At 51.1% G+C, this 24,226-nt stretch overlaps 3 protein-coding genes across 9 annotated transcripts in view; 2 read left to right on the top strand and 1 right to left on the bottom strand.

Moving 5' to 3' along the window:
• The first annotated feature begins 1,287 nt into the window (after nt 1-1,287).
• Nucleotides 1,288-21,093, top strand: arhgap27l (Rho GTPase activating protein 27, like). Of its 7 annotated transcripts, none has more exons than XM_067233416.1 (18): nt 1,288-2,518; nt 11,731-12,324; nt 12,433-12,642; nt 12,803-12,883; nt 13,155-13,283; nt 14,038-14,118; nt 14,262-14,321; nt 15,282-15,349; nt 15,486-15,573; nt 15,818-15,919; nt 16,911-17,051; nt 17,364-17,457; nt 17,602-17,724; nt 17,978-18,076; nt 18,190-18,267; nt 19,084-19,218; nt 19,506-19,611; nt 19,939-21,093. In XM_067233416.1, the coding sequence occupies exons 1-18, from the start codon at nt 1,322-1,324 to the stop codon at nt 20,114-20,116; spliced, it is 3,564 nt and encodes a 1,187-aa protein (XP_067089517.1). In that variant the 5' UTR covers nt 1,288-1,321; the 3' UTR covers nt 20,117-21,093. The 7 variants fall into 7 exon arrangements, 6 of the variants coding, with proteins under 6 accessions (XP_067089517.1, XP_067089516.1, XP_067089520.1 ...); XM_067233415.1 differs by having other exon boundaries at nt 13,113-13,283; XM_067233419.1 differs by lacking the exon at nt 13,155-13,283.
• A 129-nt stretch (nt 21,094-21,222) lies between these two features.
• coa3b (cytochrome C oxidase assembly factor 3b) lies at nt 21,223-22,508 on the top strand. The gene is made up of 2 exons (XM_067233421.1): nt 21,223-21,631; nt 22,060-22,508. Exons 1-2 carry the CDS (start codon nt 21,451-21,453, stop codon nt 22,164-22,166), a joined length of 288 nt encoding a protein of 95 aa, XP_067089522.1. The 5' UTR covers nt 21,223-21,450; the 3' UTR covers nt 22,167-22,508.
• A 74-nt stretch (nt 22,509-22,582) lies between these two features.
• Nucleotides 22,583-24,226, bottom strand: part of wnk4b (WNK lysine deficient protein kinase 4b) — a 46,010-nt gene continuing 44,366 nt past the window's right edge. The window contains exon 20 of the mRNA XM_067233588.1: nt 22,583-24,213. Coding sequence (XP_067089689.1) covers nt 24,211-24,213 — 3 coding nt within the window. The 3' untranslated portion in view covers nt 22,583-24,210. The remainder of the gene's footprint in view (nt 24,214-24,226) is intronic.

The raw sequence follows: 24,226 nt of genomic DNA, 5'->3' as shown, positions 1-24,226 counted from the left end.
GCTCATGTGACTCATCTGTCCTGTACCGGAGGTGACAGCTACCTCACACATGTTCCAGAAGTAGCCTGACCAGGTGTCACGGTATATTTTGGAGCGCCCCCAAGATCAATGCAGATGCTTCCTGTCCCCTGCGTGTGGGCGGAGCCTCAGACCAGGACAGGAAGGAACCGTCTGAATCGAACTGCCACAAAACCAACTTTCTTGCAAATACCACAAAACCAACCTTCTCGCAAATCAAGCTGTACATATATTCATTAAGTCCTGAAGGAGAGGGTTTGGCTGGCTTAAATAACTGACTGAGAGTAACAAGCCAAGGAGGGAGGGGTAAGCGGTTCTGTAAGTTGCTTAAGGCCTGGTATGGGAGATTCACCAGTCGACCTTCATTCTTCACGTGACAGTTTCTTGGCAGATCACAGGTGCCGTCCCCGCTGAACTCTTTATCAAATGTATGTTTTTGTTTGTCTGTTTGTTTGTTTTGGATCATTTCTTTTTTTTTGTCAGTCTGGACTGATTTGGCTTTTCGTCTGCCTGACATTTTTCAGTCCTAAAACGGGCAAACGCCTACATAACCACAACCTTTGGACCAAGTTCCCGATATGACTTCTAAAAACGTGAAAACAGAGAACTGTGTCACTGAACTGTCAAGTCATTTCCACATGCCGAACTGCCCGCTTCTGCATGGTGGAGGAGAGGAGCAGAAGTGATGGCACTGAGCTCGACCCAGTCGATTGGAGCCTAGACTACACTAGAACCTCCCACCTGGCGTGGCTCACCAATCCAAGGCTTTCATATCATGCATCTGGGGAACATGGGCCGCGGGGCGGAAGGGCACACAGAGAGATCACAGGCACGTTTGCTGGTGTGAGGGTCACCAGGCGGAGGAATGCATCCCTGTGGGGACATTAGGTTAAATATGATCTGTTGACAGTGGGTGTGGGCCGGGGCCATGGTCAGATGTGCTGTGTTTACCCAGTGGCATTCAGAGGACTTGGAGGGCGTTGCAACAGCTCGAACCAGCTCGACGTGTGCCACTGTACACGGCGTCATGCGTACGCCTCACAGGATGTGCTGCCTCCGCCGTGTGTCTTAAGATTCTTTGATAGCAACTGTGGTTGGATTGTTGTGTTGTTGCTAAGTTTTGTGGCTGTGTACCTTCTGCTTTCTCTTAACCACTGGTTTCTTTTTTTTCTCTGCCCAGGAGGACGGCGGTTTGAGTCTTGAACGCACCCCTCGCCCCTCCCCCCCCTCCCACCCCTCCACCACACCCCCCAAGCCCACACCTGCAGGTCAACCCCCCCCCTCCCTTGGAGTGGCCGTAGCGATGACCTCCTTGGGGTGCGACATGGGTCTGGTTCTGGTGGAGTTCGAGTACCAGTACACGGGCCGCGACGGCGCCCCGGTGTCCATCAAACCCAACGAACGCTACCTCCTCCTGGCCAAGACCAACGACCACTGGTGGCACGTCCGCAAGGACGAGCGGGCCAAGCCCTTCTACATCCCCGCCAAGTACGTCAAGGAGCTTCCCGCCAAGCTGCCCTCGCCTCTGGACTTTGCCGACCCGGCATCCCCAGACACGATCATGGTGCCAGGCCCGGTTCCGGTTCTGGTCCCGGTCCCGGTTCCGAGGCCCTCTGTACCGGAGCGTGGCGAGGACAGCCGGCCCGGCGATGAGGTGACGATCAGGCTGAGGTCACCTGGCAGATACAGGAAGACGGAGAACCGCATGTCCACGTTCGGGGTCCCGCTGGACTTCCACGACTCGCCGCCGCCCGCGTTTAAACGCGGGGGTGCGGGTGAACAACCGACGGGCGTTCACCCTCACCTTCCCGTCACCCCCGAGGTCGTGGCCTCGCCTCATGCCAACGACTGCGCCCTGGCCAAGAGGAGGACGAGCCTGAAGTCAGGCTCTCTCTTCGGCTCCTCCAAGACTCTGTCTGTGGATGAGCAGCAGAAGCCCAGAGTTCCTAGCTTCAGCCCGGCGGACCCGCTCCACAGACCCACCCAGGCCATACCGGTCGAAACGCCTGTCATCCCCCAGCCCGTTGTCACGCGGAAATCCCCAGAAGTACCGGACTCCCCTCTGGAGCTGGAGGAAGATCTTGAGGAGGAGGAGGTGTCGAGCGAAGATCTGAAGGACGAATCGCAGGAGGACTCGGAGAATATTTATGAAACCATAATGGACCTGAACCTGGATCTGTCTTCTATAAGGGACACAAGCCCTCCAGCCGCCCCTGAGGCCCCGGGCGCCCCCGCTGTGATTGGCCCCACCCCTGGCGCCCCCGCTGTGATTGGCCCCTCCCATGTTGCCCCTGCTGTGATTGGCCCCTCCCCTGGTGCCCCTGCTGTGATTGGCCCCTCCCCTGGTGCCCCTGCTGTGATTGGCCTCTCCCCTGGTGCCCCTGCTGTGATTGGCCCCTCCCCTGGTGCCCCTGCTTTGATTGGCCCCTCCCCTGGTGCCCCTGCTGTGATTGGACCCTCCCCTGTTGCCACGGCTGCTGTACCTTCCCAACAGAAACAGGTAACCACTCCCTTGGACAGTAAAAATCTGAAAGTTTATTCCAATTGGTGGATTTTACCCAGTGATTTATACTTGTTGTTGTGTTAAAACAGCTCCGCACACTGACTACAATTCCTGTGGCTAATATAGACAATCCTATTCTTATTAATCCTCAAGTATTGTCACATGTAAGATAAATGTCACTGATTATGTGTTTTCAATGTATCGGAAACAGAAGGCTTTACAAGGCACTGGTGTAGTTCAGAGGGCATAGTTTACATGTCATATCTAAGAGATAACAGCTAATATTCTTTAGGCAGGGGCAGGTCGTCCCTGTATACAATACATGTTGGATTAGGCAAACTGAATGCTAGGTCACAACTCTATGCTGTTCATATCCCCAATCCTTAGACATTGAAACAGTCGAAATATGAACTCACACTGTGGGAGTGGCTCTGCAATAATATTTCCTGCACAGGAAGTAGGACTGGCAGGGGAGACCCTTTTCAACAGAGCCTATGAAAAACACAAACACTCAGTCCTTCTACACAAAGATACTAGTGAAAACCTTGTCACTGCAGATAGTTGGGACACTGGGTGTGGTGTCTGTTCAAGGTCAGAGTTCACGGGCACTCTAGTCTGGTGTAGTTTGAGGTTTTGTGACCCAAGGTGCCACTAGGGGGCGCTGTCTGCAATCCTTTTTCTCAGGGAGGAAAGCAGCAAGACTAAACAAGATTACCCAGGGTCCCACTGGCCGGGAAATCTTGTGGATTATACATAAAAAAGACATTAAAAAAAATCCTTTCATTTTATAGATTCATCGTGTCTGACTTTTAGAACTCTGTTCATTTACAATAAAATTATAGTAGGCTGCAGTTTTAATGTTAAACTAAATGTTTGAGTTCAGGAAGAGAATTTCACCTTTTTTAAAAGGTCCAGACAGAAAAAAAAGTTGTACGACATCCAATGAGATCGCCTGTGGAAATACCCTGGGATCTGTGGGACTCTGTTTCCAGGATGGAGAGAGGAAATGAAGGGGAGGAAGTGAGGACATGAAACACAATGCTTGGGGACCAGCTTGATCTGTGACATCACACACTGTCTAGTCGACAAAATCCCCACACAGCGCCCGTGTAGTTTCGGCCTGCTTGCGTCAGTCAGGGGGCAGTGCCCAGGCTGTCAGGGGGCAGTGCCCAGGCTGTCAGGGGGCAGTGCCCAGGCTGTCAGGGGGCAGTGCCCAGGCTGTCAGGGGGTAGTGGCCAGGCAGTCAGGGGGCAGTGCCCAGGCTGTCAGGGGGCAGTGCCCAGGCAGTCAGGGGGCAGTGCCCAGGCTGTCAGGGGGCAGTGCCCAGGCTGTCAGGGAGCAGTGCCCAGGCTGTCAGGGAGCAGTGCCCAGGCTGTCAGGGGGCAGTGGCCAGGCTGTCAGGGGGCAGTGGCCAGGCTGTCAGGGGGCAGTGCCCAGGCTGTCAGGGGGCAGTGGCCAGGCTGTCAGGGGGCAGTGGCCAGGCTGTCAGGGGGCAGTGCCCAGGCTGTCAGGGGGCAGTGGCCAGGCTGTCAGGGGGCAGTGGCCAGGCTGTCAGGGGGCAGTGCCCAGGCTGTCAGGGGGTAGTGGCCAGGCAGTCAGGGGGCAGTGCCCAGGCTGTCAGGGGGCAGTGCCCAGGCTGTCAGGGGGCAGTGCCCAGGCTGTCAGGGGGCCATGGCCAGGCTGTCAGGGGGCAGTGCCCAGGCTGTCAGGGGGCAGTGCCCAGGCAGTCAGGGGGCAGTGCCCAGGCTGTCAGGGGGCCATGGCCAGGCTGTCAGGGGGCAGTGCCCAGGCTGTCAGGGGGCAGTGCCCAGGCAGTCAGGGGCAGTGCCCAGGCTGTCAGGGGGCCATGGCCAGGCTGTCAGGGGGCAGTGCCCAGGCTGTCAGGGGGCAGTGCCCAGGCAGTCAGGGGCAGTGCCCAGGCTGTCAGGGGGCCATGGCCAGGCTGTCAGGGAGCAGTGCCCAGGCTGTCAGGGGGCAGTGCCCAGGCTGTCAGGGGGCAGTGCCCAGGCTGTCAGGGGGCAGTGCCCAGGCTGCGGGTCCAAAGGCAGGCTTGGGTGGCAGAGATAACGCCACAGGCAGGCGGTTGGGACCAATGACACCCGGAGGAAGAGAGAGGGTCAGATACCAGGGCCGGTCCGCTGGGCTTACGGCAGCGGAGGATGTGAGGGCTGGTTTGGGCCGTGAGCACAGGACAGGAAGTGTTGTGTAGAGCTGCCCAGGAAGAGGAAAATCAAACACTGGCAAGGCCACAATATCTTTTTCAAGCAATAGAAGAGGCGTGTATTTCGTGAGCGCGATTATTTCGACAGTTGATGAAGTCAACTGGTTTTATTTCACTTCAAGTGTAATACATAAAGGCGAAAGTCTCTCAAATATGGAAATACGGTCAGGGAAAAACAAGACGTTGGAATCATGAAGAAACCCAGAAGACACCAGAGGTGTGTCTGGTCTTTGAGGAGAGGGAGTAGAGTGGTGTGTAGGCGTGTCTAATTAAAGACCTACAGGTGATTGTTAGTCATGTCAACATGGCCCATCGCTTGAGCTAAAGCACGTCACCACAATGCAGCTGCGTGCGCTAAACAAACTATAGGGTCTCGTCAATATCACCTGTGATGTGATCGTGAAGCAAGGAGTAGCCGTCCACTTAGTGGAGCCATTCCCTCGGAGAGCTGGAACAGAGCGCCACGCTCTATCCGGACGATCGGGCCAGAATGGTTCATTAGGGTTGTGATGCAGGAAACATGCAATTATACTTCCAAAAATTACACACACGTTACCCAGAGCGCAGAGGAAGAAAACTTTGACTTCTCGCACAGGCGCCAAGTCAGAAAGTCGTTTACCAATCTCTGGAATACACCTGAAACTTGTGATAGAGAGACTCTGGGTAAGTTCAAAGATCCTGTCGTTTTATGTGGTCATTATAATTGTGTTTGATATGGGTCGTTTTGTGTCGTAAGATATGCCGACGTTTTTCTTTCCGTGGTCAGTTTAGTTTGAGCTCAACCATTAGTTCTAGATGTTTCTCGCATGCTGCAGGAAACAACCTTTACCTTTTTGGACCTCCCTACATCTCTACCTGCCTTCTGTGGATGTTAATTGGCTCTTAACACTTCCTGAAAGAAGCCAAGAAGACGAGACACAACAGGTTTCTGCTGGAGAGGTGAAGCACTTGTGAAGAGTGAGGTGTGGTAGAAAACGTCTCAATACGAAACGTTGAACCAATCGGCGCGACGGCGTTCAGAAATAGTAGAAACAGTCATCGACTTCGATGTTGGAACCCTGATTTGTTTTGCAGGACTTCAGAAGGACGTGTTAAAGCAACAAACGCGTTTTTAAGTAAGAGCCACTGTCTGAAAAGAGCTCCTTGAGTTTCTGTACAATAACAGAGGATAAGATTTCACCCTCATTGTGTGGCTGTCCGCCTCCCTGCCTTTGGCACACTACGGACACTGTGTGGCTCCGACCATTCCGTTTTTTGCTCTGTTGCTTCACGTCAACGGAAAATACCAAAAAAGCGGGATATTGTTTTAAGACGCTTTTGGGGTGCCAGGTTGGATACATTGGGCTGTTGAGGAATACCAAACAGCGACGCATACTTTGGGCAGGGTGAATGGTATTTAATCCAATGGTATTCAACCCCAAATTCTGAAGTAATTATACTGTTACTAAGGTGTGTTCAGTGCTGTAACCATACGATGGGGAAATAGGTCCCTGTGAGACCCTCTGCCAGGCAGTCGATCAGTCAGCGAGCCGGAGACCACCACCTTCACCCCTGGTTCACTGGGCGGTGTTTACTGGGCGGTTTACTAAACAAAGGAGGGGCCCTTTCCTGTAGGACCACAAACCCAACTGCTTTTATCCCAAACAACTGGAGAACACACACTCACACACGCATGGACACACAGTCACACATTCACACACACAAACAGACACATGGAGTCACACTCACACATTCACAGACATATATGCACATGCACACAAGTACACACACATACACACACAAACGCACGCATTTTCATAACCCAACAGAGAAATTGAGCAAGAGAAAGTGAGAGAGAGAGAGAGAGAGAGAGAGAGAGAGAGAGACAGAGACAGAGACAGAGACAGAGACAGAAAATGAACTTGTAAATTCTTTTTTCATTCTTCTCTTCTTCTGTACTGAGACAACTGAATGTAATTAAGACTATGTAAAACTCCTGTGTGTATGCAAAAACGTCTTTAAACTTTATACGAAGCGTTCAGAGACTGGACGTGAAAGAGTTAACATTGACACTTTGAGCCACTCCCCCGAGACTTGCTGGAAGGCATTAGCTTACCTGCACCTGGCAGCGAAGGAGAAGAACTGAGGTAGTCTGGGAACACACTGACAACTAGGCAGGAACACAGAAAAAAGGGATTCACAACGGCCCTGACTGTTGACCTACCGGAGTACTACTGCAAATAACTTTCCATTCCGAATGTCAGGTAAAAAAAGAACATCTGGATTATTTTGGTTGCGTTCGTAATGTTTGTAGAGGTTCATAATGCACGTCAGACATTGTAATGAAGTCTATGTGAGACAATCAGTTTAAAATGTGTTTTGGCCTTTTGCCCTGTTGATTATGTATCAACAGGCAAATTTGACAACCTACACTTCCATGAACCATTTAGCTTAGTCATGATTTAATGAGAAGAGCACATTAATGCTTAGCAGTAGTAACTCTTGCAGTACCAACATCAGTGATATAAGATCAATAAATTCCACTAATGATCCTGATTGAAATGCTTATCTGATAATGACAAGATAGCATGTGAATTCCTAATGGGCCAAAGATAATCCATACTTCTCCGGGCAGGTTGCCGTAAACCACTTCTGACTGCCACTTTGATCAATGTGAGATGAATTGGCAGTGTCTTCACTGGATGCCCCAGACAAAGGTTGGATGCTGATTGGCCAATACGGGACAAAGTCATTCATTCAGAATCCAGTCTCTCTTCTCTATCCAGACCCTCCGTTTAGTATCCCAGCCACACACACAATTATATGTTTTAAGAAAAACTACAGATAGTTGTATTTTGGGTATGGAATGTGTGGATTCTGCCCATACTAACAAGGATGTCTGAGTTACTTGGTGTAAAATGTGTCAGTTTCGTCGTGTGGTGTTTTGTCAGTCAGCTGTCTGGTCCTCGCTTCCTGCTAAGCGGTAACCACATCCCAAGTCCACCTTCCTAGCAAGCCTGAATGCTTTCTGTTCAGACAATACAACACACTCCATTTAATCACAGATGTGGTCATGTCCCTCCATTGGTGAGACAAACTGTGGGCATCAGGAAAGCAGTGATATGGAGGGTCAATAGGCTGTACCATCGGGAAGGGAATGGAATGCCAGTTTGACTATTTCTTGTCAGCTATGAATCATTGACAGGAGGTCACATGATAAAAAGTAAATAAGTCTTGACTATGTCCTGGTTAACAGAGCCAGCAGAAAGGCTATTGTGAGACGTGAAGGGTGGTTTATCACTTTCACCCCTGTGACAATAATATGCCAGGGCATATCAACTCAACAAGATAGGGTTGACACAAGGACCGGTGCAAATTTATGTAAGCTTGCTGTGCCTGAACATGGTAGTTCCTGAGATTGTCTCCATTCACTTTGAAGAGGCAGCACTCTTTCAGTGTGATTGCTCGGTCCTCTGCAACTTGCATATCTGAGGATTCCACCAACTCTTATCTTCACACTGACTACCCACTCAGACGTTATCTGTAGAGAATGGGACCTGTTTCTGTGAAGTTGTATTTCCCCCCGAGGTTTGTTTAGAAATGGGGCTTCTCTGCATGACCTCCAGGCATTGTGATAACTGTCAGAACTTCTCAGGTGATACAAAATGAAACCTAGGAGTCTCGAGCCTTTCTCTTTGATTCCCTGCTCGCACACCTCAAACACAAGTTGGTTTGCAGTGGCAGCCTGGATGATCACAGGTCAAGTCACAAACAGGAGGAGCCACAGAGCATTTAGAGGACAGTGTAAGGACATCAAACAGCTATTATACCCCACCTTACACAGTCATAATGACGTAGGTGGTGTTGGGTAGCAGCTAGGTGGCATGGACTGTAAGTCCTGTCTCGTTTCGCTGTCCCTGTGTCTGCCGGCTCTGTGAGGCGGTTGTGAGGGCGGGGGCTTACTAAGCCAGGTTGCTGCTAAGGGTGTGTCACGGGTTCTATTTGAATAACAAAACAATTATTGTCTGGTACCTGGAAGAGTCTTTGGAGTGGTTTTCTGGTGTGTTCTGTTTGCGAGGTCATAGATGTCATACACAGCCTCTGTCCATGCAGTCTCCTGTATTAATATGTCTCACCATCTATACTGGTTTGAAATACTGGTTTTCATGTAATTCAAAACTAGATGCTGTTTGCTTTAGGCAGACTGTGTAGGCTAGTCCTATATGACTAAATACGTGTGTGTTTTAAAGTATTCTTATTTTTACATACACCTGAATTGTATCTGTGTGTGTGTGTATACTATCTTGGTTGAAGGATGTCAAGAGTTGTACACAAACAACCCACTTGTTTGTTTAAGATGTAAACTTCATTGGTTCTTCACGAGAGGAAATGACAGTTGGATGAAAGCCTCCACTAAGTAAAGGGTCTAGCATGTGTGTTTGTGTGTATTTGTGTGGGGGTGTGTGTATATGTCTGGCTTTGTATGTCTAAGTCAGAAGGGAGTGTGTCTGCATTTAACTATTTCTGTGGGGAGGTCCTCTTCCAGTGCCAGACTAATCTGCAAATCTTTCCCCAAGTTGTGTTTGGGATACATCTTGCAGTTCCCCAATCTCTCATCATTTATTTGAAATGTAAGGTAAACTCCCATCCTCTGGCGAAGGGGGAACTGACGCTTGGTCTGGTCTGAAAAAGGGCTACTCATGTTGTTCGCTAGCTAACTCACTTCTGCTTTTGAATCAAGTCTGAAAGTGTTCCTCTGAAAAGATCAAGCATTCTGTATCTGGCAGTACAGCTTGAATGTTTGGTGTTTTGGAAAGGACCATGAGTGACTTGATCCTCAGAGCTTTCTGTAGCTTCAGGTACAAGCTGAGGAGCATTGTCCATGTGCGCCAGGTACGTCCACTACTGGGGCTGTGTGTCAGTTCAATCACACGACAGGGTGTGTGGTATTTGGGGTCAGATGGCTGAGCGGTTAGGGAGTCGGGCTATTAATCATAAGGTTGTTGGTTCGATTCCCGGCTGTGCAAAACGACGTTGTGTCCTTGGGCAAGGCACTTCACCCTACTTGCCTCAGGTGGAATGTCCCTGTACTTACTGTAAGTCGCTCTGGATAAGAGCGTCTGCTAAATGACTAAATGTAAATGTATTTCTGAAAATAAACGTTTATTATTTAAAGCGACAAGATTTGGATTTATTTGGCCCTGCCAAAATAGTTCTGCAACTCTGACTGTTGCCAAGCAACAACAAAAAAATCCTATACAAAAGCAACTACTGATTGCAACTTTGTATAGGTTGAACTACACGTTACCGGAGGGAAGTTACTTTGTATCCTCTACATTTCCTCTAAATGTTCATGTTGATCTTAGTTTGCGAAGTTTGTTACAGTATAACTTTAGATAGATAACGGTCGTTAATGCAAGAAGGGTGAATCACGTCTAGTTAAAAGTTCCAGTGCTGCAATAGCCAATTATCAGCACTCGTGGAATGCCTCTTGTCCAATCAAATTACTTGGTTGGATCTAACTGTTGTTTAATAGCCTAGATCAGCGTCATTCCCTCCTCGCCTGCTGTTTTACTGAAACAAGGCTTTGGTTTGCTGCTTTGCCTTATAGCTTAATTAAGCATGCTGGCACAATCTCGTGGGGTTAGAAAACGTCTGAGTCAAATGCGATTCTTGCTTGTTTCGCGAGTTGCGTGCGTTTCTCTACAGCTCACTGCAGTGTGAGAAGGCCGTTGGCCACAGGGATATCTCCGTCCTCACTTAGTGAAAATGTCGAGGGTTTCAAGTTGGGATGTTTTGCTGCAGCTCACTTCCTCTCCCCAGAGATGCACTCTGAGCTTTGGATAACCATTAGTGAGACAGGCCCACTTCTGCTGCAGATTGTCTGACAAGGGAACACTTTCCAGCACGGCTGCTAAACGACAGGCAGTCAGAGTTGGAAAAATCCAGTTGTTGTGTCTTCCGCGTTGTCTCTACTGTTCACCCGCTGACGTCTTCAGAGGCCAGGGGAACAGTGAGACGGCCACTCTGCGGTGGATTCGGTGTTGGTGCCTCTCGCTGTCAAAGTGCTCAGGGAGAGATATTCGATTCAACGGTCTTTGTTGCCTAAGAGGCGGAGAGGTGCAGAGAGAGGGAAGAGTAGAGAGAGAGAGAGAGAGAGAGAGAGAGAGAGAGAGAGAGAGAGAGAGAGAGAGAGAGAGAGAGAGAGAGAGAGAGAGAGAGAGAGAGAGAGAGAGAGAGAGAGAGAGAGAGGGAGAGAGCAAGGGAGAGGGCAGGAGGGGTGAAGAGTAGAGAGAGAGAGAGAGAGAGAGAGAGAGAGAGGGAGAGAGCAAGGGAGAGGGCAGGAGGGGTGAAGAGGGAAGAGAAGAAATAGGACTCTCTACCTCTGTCCTTTGTCCCGCTGATGCTTCTCCCAGAGTTCCCTGAGGAGGTCGGGTTTCCCTGTCAGGGTTAATGGGCCCCCTGGTGCCACTGCAGAGTGGGAGGAGCTGTGGGCCAGAGTGGGAGGAGCCATAGGGCAGTGGGATGGGCTGTGGGGTCAGAGTGGGCGGGGCTGTGGGTCAAAGTGGGAGGAGCCATAGGGCATAGGGATGGGCTGTGGGGTCAGAGTGGGCGGGGCTGTGGGTCAGAGTGGGCGGGGCTGTGGGGTCAGAGTGTGCAGGGCTGTGGGGTCAGAGTGGGCAGGGCTGTGGGGTCAGAGTGGGAGGGGCTGTGGACCAGAGTGATGGCTCGCACAATGGGGGTGACGGAGCCCAGGTACCAGCTGTCGTCTCCAGTCTCACACACTCTCCATGGAACAAGGCCCATCTGTGGTACAGAGAGCGAGACGAAGTACGACTGTTTCGCTTTTGAAACGTCGTCTTGTTAAAGCGATCCTTTTTTAGGACAATTCAATCGTTCTTGTGTTCGCTGTTAGAATCCAGTTTAGCAAACTCCTTTCAACAGCCCTCCTCTGTCTCACCGGGTCTGGGCTTCTACCTGACTTCTATCTGACCCCTCTCTTGTACAGGTGGAGAATGCTAACCCCAACACCGCTGTTTACGCCAACGTCACAGACCTGAAGAAGAACATCCCACAGCCTCCCACAGTGCTGCCCGCCACCCCCCTTCCCATCCCCGGCCCCGCCCCCTCCTCCTGCATCTCCTCCCCTAGGGCAGCGAGCCCCGCCTCCTCCCAGGGTCAGCAGGAGGGATGGCAGGTTCACACTGACCAGGACAGCGGGAAGGAGTTCTACTACCACCCAGCCACGGGGAAGACCTCCTGGGCCTCCCCCCTCAGCCCCCCAGCCCTCTTCTCCATGGAGATGGACCTCCCCAGGGACAGAGAAGTGCTGCTGGGTCCCTCCCCGGCCCTCTCCCCGGCCCTCTCCCCGGCCCTCTCTCCGGCCCTCTCTCCGGCCCTCTCCCCGGCCCTATCCCCGGTCCCCTCCTCCGCTTCCTCGCAGAGCTCCAGCTGGGAGCAGCTCCTGGATGAGACCTCCGGGAGACACTACTACTACAACCCCACTTCGGGAGCCACATCCTGGGCTGCGCCGGAACCCACCACCCCCTCCTCTCCGGGCTCCGAGAGCGCAGCTGAGGAAAGGAAGTTATGCGAAGGGCCGGTAAGCTATTCAAGGAACAGCAGTCACTGTTTGACGGTGCCTCAACAAGTTACAGAGGACAGAAACATGTTCTCCCCTCACGTGACTCTCCATTGCTGTCGCCTCCAGCCCCCTCTCCCAGAGGAGGACTACCCCACAGAGGTGACTGGAGGGCCGTTCAAGCCCCCCTCCGTCCACCCCAGAGACCCGGCGCCCGTTCCGGGCATGCGTCCAGTCATCCCCCGGGCCAGCCTGGACGTAAGCGCCCCAGCAGGCTGGACCCGCACCATAGAGCACGATGGTAGGACCCTGTACACCTGCGAACGCACCCAGGAGCAGGTAAGGACTTGACAGACTGTAGTTGTAGGATGTTTAGCATTGAAATCCTAAACAAAGGTTTTTGGTCACGTATAAACGATTTGTTCGGGTCGTGTCCCTGTTGGGACGGCTGTGGCGCTTGATGCAGCATTGTAACTAGCTTGTGTGTGTGTGTGTCCAGTGGATCAGGTCGGAGGATGAAAAAGGCAAGACTTACTATTATTTGAGAGGTGGATCCAGGTCACAGTGGAACCTTCCGGAGGTACAAGCGTGTGCTTCTGACACTGTGGTGAATGAACCAGAGAATGCATGGATGATAGAGAAAGACAGAGAGAGACAGAGAGAGAGAGAGAGAGAGAGAGAGAGAGAGAGACAAAGAGAGAGAGAGAGAGAGAGACAAAGGGAGTGAATGAGAGACGGAGTGAGTCAGACGAATGGGCCGTAAAAACAAATGCCGAACATCTTGTTTTTCCACAAACCCTCTTCACAAGGAAACGCAGCCTTCAGTAAGAGGTGCCCCTGTCCCCTCCCAGTGCCTGGCAGTCCCCGGCCAGCTCCGCGTGGGGAACGGACTGGAACCGGATGTCCCGCTGCTCCACAAGAACTGGAGACACACCATCCTGGTGGGGCCCACGCAGTATGGCCCTCCGTACGAGGATACGGTGAGAGAAATGAGGGACGGGGACGTCAGGATGAGGGGTTCGCCGGGACCGCACCATTTGTAATGCGGGCGTTTTGCGGCGCGTCAATAACTACGATTGTGCGACGGGCGCTTATGTGGGCCGCACTGAATCGGAATCGGTTGTATGATTAGGATGTAGTTGTCGAGCGGCTTCACTGGAAACATATTGTATGTTTTGAATATTCAATAAAGAAAAAGATAAATAGATACAACATTTAAAAAAAAGACAATCGTTAGTGGGGGTTTTGTATGACAGCCATACCAGGGTCTGTTCAGGAATACCCCAGTTTGTATCTGTTCAAACCGACCAACTGGACTGGGGACTGGTCTCAGGCAGACATATCTGGCCTTCAGAACCTCACTAATGCTCTTATGACGTGAAGTGATGTCATTCCCCCCTCATCCAGGCTGTGGAAACACCTGCCTCTTTGTCTTCCTCTCTAGAGGTCACACACTGTGTCCACATGGGAGGAACCACTGTGGGAAAGAGGGGGATTAAGAGGATACAATCACTCTGTGGGTTTGGAGTAGAGTTCTAGAACAGAGCTGCCCGAAAGTGAACTCAGTTGGCAGAGGACTTTTTTCCGAATGGTTTTCTTTGAACCTGTCCAGTAAAAATAATAAGGAATCTACCTTCGGGTTGACCGTGGTCTATTTGAGGAATGAACTTACATTATGCTTTGCTATAAACATACAACGGATTGACCCGTTTCATTTTCTTTGTCTCGTTTCAGAAGTTCTTCCCGACACATAAGCGGAATGTGTCGGACTTCAGCGACGCCAGCTCTGTGAACTCCCCGGAGAACCCTGCATCCGTACGTACTAGCAGAACCCGACACCAGGCCCCCCTCGGGCCTCTCCACGCCCCACCACACACATGACACAGAGCCCGCACGCCCCTACCATGTACATCACACGGCCTAAACAATGAGACCTGCCGTGTTTTCCTTTCGAAAAGGCCGATCCTTTGAAACTGCGGAGGAGACTGTCGTCGCACGTCTCGACCCCTCTCCTCCACGTAGGTTCTGGGGGCGGGGGAGGCCTGCTAGATGCATTGTGGGTAGTGGGCCAGAGAGACCATGGCTCTGGGTGGTGTGTGGGTGTGCTGCTGATGATGATGGAACTAACCTTCTGTGAGAAGGTTCGCTAACAACGTCAGTCTGTCATGGGCTTGCTACAGCGGTGTCGGGATAAGGGTGAACTACTCGCCTTGCTTTCTCCTAACAGCGTGCTCAGCGTCAGAAATGGGTTGACGTCGACATGTTGGTAGGAGTTTTCTTTGCATGGCCCCAGCAACACTGAGTTTGCGGGCTGATTCGAAAATGCCGCTAATTGTTGAGCGTTGATGAGACTCCCCCTAGTGGACAAGGTCGTTAAACAAAGAGCTCTGCTGTTACACGCACTGTAGAATACACCCGACTTTGGTTGTATTGTGTTGCAGTCAGACAGCAGACCCTCTTAGATGTTTTAGATACATCTTGCCCTCAACACCAGTCTGAGGGTAATAACTAGGTATGGTCAAAGGTTCGGGTTTGTTGTAGTTTTATAGGCAATCGATTCAGGAAAGTCAAACATATTAGAACTCCATGAATTGGCAAGGCACACTCCCAGGCATGTATAACACACACGCACGCACGGACCACACCCATGTTGATACCTGAGTCATATTTCAAGGCTTGCCTGGTGCAAGAGTCATAACTCAGGAATTCAAAGTGACCTGAAAGTCAGCCAAATGGCTGTTCACTTGGCGGAGCTGAGATAAGCGAAGGCAATGGATACTAACTCCTGTGCTGGGATGTTGCTTGTGACGTGGGTGTACTTCCTCGACTGCAGCCGGTGGGATTCTGCAGTGGGATCCTGCATTTGCGTAGCACTTTTCCTACCTCAACGGTACTCAAAAGCGCTCGGTCGGCATGATCTGAAATACATTTGCCGACTCGTTCCAACTGAGCTGAACTGTGCGTCTGTCGTCTTGTAGAGCCACCTGCTGGAGAAAGCAGGGATCCTGAACAAAACCAAAGTTGCCGACCACGGGAAAAGACTCAGGTTAGGATAACGGCTGAACGTCCACCTGGCCACCCAAGTGGATAACGGCCATTCGCCCAGAAAACGGTAATTTTCCCATGGTTCCTCTGTGGAGAGTTGTAGGCCTGAATCCTTCTCTCCATGGTCTCCTCCACAGGAAGAACTGGGGTCAGTCTTGGACTGTGCTGCATGGAGGAATCCTCACTTTCCACAGAGATCCCAAATCTGCCCCCACAAGCAACTCTGTAAGTACCCCCCCTCCCCTCTCCTCACACACACTGGAGACTAGACAATAGTGCATGTGGCCCTTAGACTAAAAGAAAAGCAGATAATAAATAAAAAGTGTTATTGTGGTTATTAATAGTAAAGGTCACCATGAGACAAACCCATTCTTGCAAAGTTCAGTTGAGTTTAGTTGTGTTATATGCGGCTGAGGGCTCAGTCTCTGACAGTTTTATAACAGTGTTCGGGGTCGTCCTGTTTCTCCAGAACAAATCCAACCAGATTGTGCCAGAGCACACGGTGGAGCTCCGAGGAGCCAGTCTGGCCTGGGCCTCCAAGGACAAGTCCAGCAAGAAGCACGTTGTGGAGGTACGAGGGCCTGGGGTCTTGAAGCCTGCTGGGGGGTGGAGGGCTGGGGGGTGTAGGGCTGGGGGGTGGAGGGCTGGGGTGTGGAGGGCTGGGGGGTGGAGGGCTGGGGTGTGGAGGGCTGGGGGGTGGAGGGCTGGGCTGTGGAGGGCTGGGGGGTGGAGGGCTGGGGTGTGGAGGGCTGGGGGGTGGAGGGCTGGGGGGTGGAGGGCTGGGGTGTGGAGGGGTGGGGGGTGGAGGGCTGGGGTGTGGAGGGCTGGGGGGTGGAGGGCTGGGGTGTGGAGGGCTGGGGTGTGGAGGGCTGGGGGGTGGAGGGCTGGGGGGTGGAGGGGTGGAGGGCTGGGTGGTGGAGGGCTGGGGGGTGTAGGGCTGGGGTGTGGAGGGGTGGAGGGCTGGGGTGTGGAGGGCTGGGGGGTGTAGGGCTGGGGTGTGGAGGGCTGGGGGGTGGAGGGCTGGGGGGTGGAGGGCTGGGGTGTGGAGGGCTGGGGGGTGGAGGGCTGGGGGGTGGAGGGCTGGGGTGTGGAGGGGTGGGGGGTGGAGGGCTGGGGTGTGGAGGGCTGGGGGGTGGAGGGCTGGGGTGTGGAGGGCTGGGGTGTGGAGGGCTGGGGGGTGGAGGGCTGGGGTGTGTAGGGGTGGAGGGCTGGGTGGTGGAGGGCTGGGGGGTGTAGGGCTGGGGTGTGGAGGGGTGGAGGGCTGGGGTGTGGAGGGCTGGGGGGTGTAGGGCTGGGGTGTGGAGGGCTGGGGTGTGGAGGGCTGGGGGGTGGAGGGCTGGGGTGTGGAGGGCTGGGGGGTGGAGGGCTGGGGTGTGGAGGGCTGGGGTGTGGAGGGCTGGGGGGTGGAGGGCTGGGGTGTGGAGGGCTGGGGGGTGTAGGGCTGGGGGGTGGAGGGCTGGGGGGTGGAGGGCTGGGGTTGCACAAGTGCAATCATTTGATTTGTTCATCACAGACACATCTCTTATTGTTACAGTGTGTGCGTGCTTGTGTTCCTTCTTCAGCTGAAGACACGCCACGGCTGTGAATACCTGGTCCAGTACGACACAGAGAGCATCATCTGGGACTGGTTCAAGGTCATCCAGGAGAGTATCCGACAGCTTAGGACCATCCCAGAGGCAGCGGACCACAAGCCCCAGAAGAAGGTCTGCTCACGACCCCACCAGCTGATCTCAGCAGGCTTTAACTAGTCTGACTTAGCAGGCTTTAGCTAGTCTGACTCAGCACCATGGCTTTTCTGACCAAGTTGCAGCTGGAGTAACATCTCCCTAACTCCTCCTCTCCCTACTTTTCCTCCATCTCTTCCTCTTCCTCCTACTCTTTCTCCTCCTCTTCCTCCCCCTCCTTCTCCTCTTCCTCCTCCTCCTCCTCCTCCTCCTCCTCCTCCTCTTCCTCCTACTCTTTCTCCTCCTCTTCCTCCCCCTCCTTCTCCTCTTCCTCCTCCTCCTCCTCCCCAGGAGCAGGACCTTCTGTCGGAGGAGGAAGAGCCGGAACCCATGGAGAAGTCCCCACAACCGTCCGACAGAGACGAGAAGGACAGGAAGAGGGCCTGTACGTCTCCGCACCGTAGCCGCAAGATCATTAACTCGACCTCGAAGCGCAGAGCCGTACAGGCGTGTATGTATTTGACGTGACTCTAGTCCCCGGAGCCGTAACGCCGTCCGTCTCCGCCTCTCTCTTTCCTCACCCCTCCAGCCACCAAAGTCGGGTCCAGCAGCCCCGCAGACTCGGAGCAGGGGCGCGTCCGGACCAAGCTGCGCAAGTTCCTGCAGAGGAGACCCACCCTGCAGTCCGTCAAGGAGAAGGGCTACATAATAGGTTCGTCCCGGAAGCGACGGTTCTGACGCCCCTCCTCTGCCTTCGTACTGTGGTCGTTATGCTCTCCTCATCAACGTGATGTGGACGGTCATGGTGGATTTGTTTCAGCCGATGAAACGCGTGTCTACAGCTAAACTGAGGGACGATATTTAAAGAGTGTTCGGGTGAAAATAGTTGATTCATGTTGTGGCGGCAGCTTTTCTGTGTGAGAAATCTTCCAGCTGAGGCCCCATCCTGTCTGTCATCCTCCCAGATAGTGTGTTCGGCTGTCACCTGGACACCCTGTGTCACAGGGAAAACACAACCGTCCCCAAGTTTGTTGAGAAGTGCATCAAAGCGGTGGAGAGGAGAGGTACACACACACACACACACTTGTGATCGAGGATCAAGATGATTTGGAGTGTATGGGTGTGTTTGGAGCCGAGTGTTGGAGGGGAAGGTAACCGCTGAGCTGCCCCCCCGCAGGTCTGGACATAGATGGGATCTACAGGGTCAGTGGGAACCTGGCAGTCATCCAGAGGCTTCGACACAAAGCAGATCACGGTACGGTGGTGCGCCACTCGAGACTGTGTGTGTGTGTGTGGGTGTGTGTGTGTGGGGGAGGGGGGATGGTTGATTTACAGTCAGGACATCTTGCGAAGTGATCAACCCCCTCCTCTTCTTCCTCCCACCTTCCGCTTGCTTTCCATTTCACGCTTTCGCTGCTCCATCTGTCCCTGACTCCTTCTGTCTCCTTCACCTTGTCTCATTCTCTCTCCCTCTCGCTCTCCCTCTCTTTCTCTCTCTCTCTCTCTCTCCCTCTCTCTCCGTCTCTCTCTCCCTCTCTCTCTCTCCGTCTCTCTCTCTTTCTCTCTCTCCGTCTCTCTCTCTCTTTCTCTCTCTACGTCTCTCTCTTTCTCTCTCCATCTCTCTCTTTCTCTCTCTCCGTCTCTCTCTTTCTCTCTCTCCGTCTCTCTCTCTCCTTCTCTCCGTCTCTCTCTATCTCCGTCTCTCTCTCTCCTTCCTTTGTCTCTCTCTCCGTCTCTCTCTGTCTCTCTCTCCCTCTCTCTCCCTCTCTCTCCGTCTCTCTCTCCCTCTCTCTCTCTCTCCCTCTCTCTCTCTCTCTCTCTCTCTCTCTCCCTCTCTCTCCGTCTCTCTCTCCCTCTCTCCCTCTCTCTCTCTCCCTCTCTCTCTCTCTGTCTCTCTCTCCCTCTCTCTCCGTCTCACCCCCTCTCTCTCCGTCTCTCTCTCTCTCTCCGTCTCTCTCTCTCTCCCTCTCCCTCTCCCTCTCTCTCCCTCTCCCTCTCTCTCTCTCGTCTGTTTCTCTGATCCTGTCCTCCATCTTCTTCTTCTCTCCCCTCTTTCTGTCCCCCCCCCCAGAGGAGGACTTGGACCTGGAGGACGGTCAGTGGGAGGAGATCCACGTGATCGCGGGCGCCCTCAAGCTGTTCCTCAGAGAGATGCCCGAGCCCCTCTTTCCCTACAACTTCTTCGACAGGTTCATCGCTGCCATCAGTAAGTGTGGGGCCCCACGTGGCTGAACAACGGTGGTCTCAGCACCCTCGCCTTTGACCCCTGACTCCTGACCTCTGACCCTAGCTTAGCCCTCTCCTGTCCCCCGGCATCGTCACCTCATAAGAGAAGGCCAGCATCATATCATGTCCTCATAATCAGAGAGAGTGGACAGCCCTGAATCGTCACAATCTGTTGTGTTGTGTTGTCACCTGTTGTAAGTTAGGGTTCGGGGGTTAGGGTGATCAAATCAGGGATTAACACGTGTGTGTGTGGTTTTCATCCGGTAGAAATCTCTGACTATAAACAGAAGGTGTCGTACATGAAGGATCTGGTTCGGTCCCTTCCTCTGCCCAACCACGACACCATGGAGCACCTTTTCAAACACCTCCGCAAGTGAGTACTTCCTGTTAGCACGGGTCAAAAATGAAATCGTATTTGTGTGGCCCTTTTCACAAGCAACATCACAGAGGGCCTCACGTACGCCCATAGAAATGTGCCCAACCAACCCAGACCCTCAAGAACCACACTCAGATTTTTTAATCAATGAAATTGATGTTTGTGCCGGTTTGTGATGACCTTAAAGTGAATGACGACTCAACGCCTTCCTCTCTCCCTCCCCTCCTCTCCCTCCTCCTCTCTCCCTCTCCTCCACTCCCTCCTCCTCTCTCCCTCCCCTCTCCTCCCTCCTCCTGCCCTCCTCTCCCTCCTCCTCTCCTCCAGGGTCGCGGAGTACGGCGAGGTGAACCGGATGTCGGTCCAGAGCTTGGCCATCGTATTCGGGCCCACGCTGCTCCGGCCCCAGACGGAGTCGGGCAACATCACCATCCACATGGTGTTCCAGAACCAGATCGTGGAGCTCATCCTCAACGAGTACGAGGTGGTCTTCGCCCCCAGTTGAGCTCCGTCGACGTGTACTGACTGCCCCTTATGACAAGCCCTAGTCTCTCAGCGTCAAACTTGTCTATACCTAAGAAGACTGAATAGGGGTAGCTAATCCTACCCCCCCCCCTCCCTCCTCCCCCCCACCCCCACCCCAAAATAAGGATAAACAAACAAACATGGACTGCTCCTGTCAGGTACACGGGTTGCCAGGTATGAAAACGTAGCGTGACAGAACCTGCGCTGCAGCAATTCTAAACCTTCCACTATAACTGTACAGATTCAACCCAAGGATCTCCAAAAACGTGTCTTTGGTACATAGCCTTCAAGAACACAGGGAAGGGTCATAAGGGAAGAGATGTTTACCTGATAAATAATCATGACTTAAGTCCAATAAGGACAGGTATCCTAAACAGTATAGTTTAAAATAGAAAATGTGAGGTGTAACTCTGGAGAGCGATTTGTGCTGTATGGATGGTGTACAAGGGCATGCCTAGACTAGTGTCTGTAGAGTGAATGAATTCCTGGTTAAATGTGTGTTTCTTTACAAATAATACATTTAATTGAAGCTGGATAGCTCCTGAATGTGACCATGAACAACATACCACAATGCCTATAAATGGACCAGCCAATGAGTTTGGTAATACATTGGAGAGCAAATGACATGCCACTAAGAATTATTTTCTTTATTTTTATGTTATGGATGGGGACTTGCCTATAAAGTTGTGTTATATCATTTGTCCAAATACAGTGAATTTAGTAATAAATGTAAACCTCAATGAGTGTTGTCCAAGGCATCTGGAAGCACTGGACCAAACATATGAACTGTATTGTGATAGAGTATATAGCTGTACATTATGTCTATTTTATAGTGTTAATGTTAATACAGAACAAGAAGTACAATATGTCAAGGCATTTGCTAAATCATATTCTCTGTACATAAGAGGTAATTTTACTTTCTTTTAATATTCTGATAATAAAATAACTTAAATTCTATGCACAATTCATCTGTTTAATTCGATTAGTATAATTAAATCACATTTGTGTTATTTATCAGAAAGGGGAGTTATTTGATTACACGGTTTCTCGGTTGGAAACTAATAACAATTTTATTGGAAAGAGGCTGTAATCTTTCATACTGTTTAGATTAGGATGCTTGCCAAATGCAGCATGAACACAAAACGGATTCTGCCAGTGATACGTATTTTTTATAAGTAGCGTAGGAGGGTATAAGACGGTCCAAACTCCTTCGCAGTTCCTATCCTACTCCTCAAGTAAGTCATTCTGTACGATAGGTGGCAGTGATGCACCATTTGATTGAATACCGCGGCGTTAAACATTACCACAACAAACATGGCAGAAAAGGGTGCTGAAGGAGTTGGAGAGGTCGCCGCAAAAACGACATTGACAGCGGCGCAGAAACAACTGAATCGGAGAAGACAAGAGCTGGACTACTGGAAGAAAAACTCGGAGAGGATACGTAGTCGCAATCTTTTTACTGGACTTGCAATTGGGGCATTTGTGATCGGCATGTGTATCCTTCTTGTGTGTCATAACTGCACTTCCGAGGAAAGGTTGCTAGCTTGTGTAGCTAACGTTACTGTATTCTAGTCATGGAACACATTGTGACCAGTTTAAAATAAATCTCTCCATCTTTACTGCGTTCACCAGCTTGATAAAAGTTTCCTTTCTCAAGGTTCTTGTATTTGCTAGCTAGAGCAATAGCTTTTCAAATAAATGTGGTCGCAGTTTACGTAGCTAGTTACTAGCCTAGCTAGAGCTAGTTACGTCAACATGAATGCAACCTCTGATTACTGTTCAGAGTTTGTAAATGCAACATACTGTAGGGTTAGTAGGAGTCTGCTTCCGACAAAATAACCAAATTTGCAGATGTGGCTTGATGTTAACCATGTAGCTAGACTAGTGAACTACCTATTGTCCTTAACCTCTCTCCTTTCCAAGTCAGCTACACCATCCTGTCTGTGAAGCAGGAGAGGATCATGGAGGACATTGACGACGAGGCGAGAATCAACAGAATCAGAGGCCCCAGAACAGGAGCCAACTCTTAAGGAGTCACCCAGTGGACAGGCAGTTGATTTGGGACGGAAGCCTCTCACCTGCCTTGCTTTCTCATCACCCGTGTTGCGATGACCCCACCTGGAGAAGCATACGGAACTGTCAAGCTGTTGCACTGGACTATACCCTCTGTCGTGAGAATCAATGTGCCTAAAGAGGCTTAAATTCTGTTTATTTTCACATGCAGTGTTAGTTTTAGGGGGTCTTCCACAATCACTGGACTAGCTTCAAATAAAGTTTATATTACATTGCTAGGGTCTGTGCTTGAGTGGGAGCTAAGGTGTATATATGTGAATATTTGTTCAGTCATTAATGTGTATTAAATGATTTGTCTATACACAGTTCAGTGTGAAAAGCTTCTTCATTCTGCACCCAGTGTCACTGTGAGGAATGTGACCAGCACAAGAAATAAGACCGTTTCTGATATAATTATTTATTTTCAATATATACAAATGAATATTTAAAGACAATCAAGCTTTGAAGGTATAAAACAATGTGGATGAAGGCACAAAGTCTGCATAGCAGTATGTCTCCTAGCAACACAACTGATGTCCGCATTTCTTTTATCGAAACAGATTCACAGTCTTGTCAAGTTGGTTTCTTGCAAGAATACAACTAGCTCAATGATTTATGCATTTTAATATGTGCATACTTAAGGCAACTGGTTCAAATTCACAGTTTCAGTTTGATTAGTCTTGTCTGTCAGAAATCAGTTATTCAACAACATTAGAAATGCATAGGCAGTACTGATTTCAAAGGAAACAAGGGTTCTGTGCTGTACATCGATTGATGATTTGTCCTTCAATAATTGGTTATAAACCCACCCTCAGAAAAGTGCATTGTGTCAATCAATGTTTAGTTTTTAAAAAGTAAGAACAGTACAGAAAGAATCATCCACTGTACACCTAAGGGAAAGGCAGCGCTAGAATAGGCGTTAGATACACAGCTGAACAACACAATAAAGCTTAATTTATACTTCGGTCGCGGACACTTTTGAAATGGTCGGCAACCTTTTCAAAAGTGTCTGCGACCTAAGTATAAATTGGGCTTAAGGCTTGGAGTGTTTGCGGACACGATAAAGTGACAATGGCTTACACGGTTAGAGCGAAGCGGACGTGGATTGTCTCCGTCCATCCGATTGTGCTCTTATCTATTCTCAACACGCGATATCTATTTGGTGACGCTGAAAAGCTGGAGCAACAAGGCGGGAGGATGGGTCGATGGGCCGTCTTGCATTCGACTACATTACCAAAGACACACAAGGCAGTAAAACTGGAAGGATACACAAGGCACACTTTCAGGGTTCAAAATGAGGGGGGGTTGGGGTCCGAGACACGCCGTTTAGTCTAGACGGAAACCCCTCGTCCTAATTAGTACTTTTATTTTGAGGGGGTCACACAACGTTGGAAACACATCAAGTAGGGGTTGATGTCATTTTTAGGAGTGAATAGCAGGTAGGCTACTCTAAGATTATTGTTCAGAATGTTCAAATTCCAAACATGATTTCGAAACATTAAAAAGTGGAAAAGATATGGATAAGTTAACAAGTAAAAAATTCAACAATTACTGATGACTTAGGTAACCCCTTCCCCAAAAGTCATGTGTCATTTCGAACCCTGTTCACACCGATGTCCTTTCTTTCCTGTCTTGCCATGGACACATGACCAGTCACTGTCACGGTTCCAACTTGGCCATGGCCACCAGCTAGTGTCAGATATCCACACATTGACTGGCCAGGACACTGTGGTGCACAGGCTTATGCATCATGAGGAGTTTCCTGCACGAGATACTAGTATGGCTGTGTCTGTCTGGTGATGCGGTGAAGACAATCTCCCCTCCGATCCATCCCTCCATCCTGGGGTGTCTCTGTGTTCCAGGTGGGTCTCAGGAACAGGGCTCATCAGTCCAGTGTCCATCACCCTCCATCTAACCCCTGGGCCACCCCTGGTCTCCCCAGGGCCACCCCTGGCACTGGGGGACTCTCTGTGGTCTACAGAACCAGCACACACTCCTTCAGGCCCCTCAGGGACAGCTGCCTCACTGGGGGGAGAGG

Source organism: Osmerus mordax, chromosome 3 (genome assembly GCF_038355195.1).
Source record: "Osmerus mordax isolate fOsmMor3 chromosome 3, fOsmMor3.pri, whole genome shotgun sequence".
NCBI classification, from domain to species: domain Eukaryota; kingdom Metazoa; phylum Chordata; class Actinopteri; order Osmeriformes; family Osmeridae; genus Osmerus; species Osmerus mordax.
Note: the sequence above shows the minus strand (reverse complement) of the source record. Positions and strands in the feature narration are given on the sequence as shown.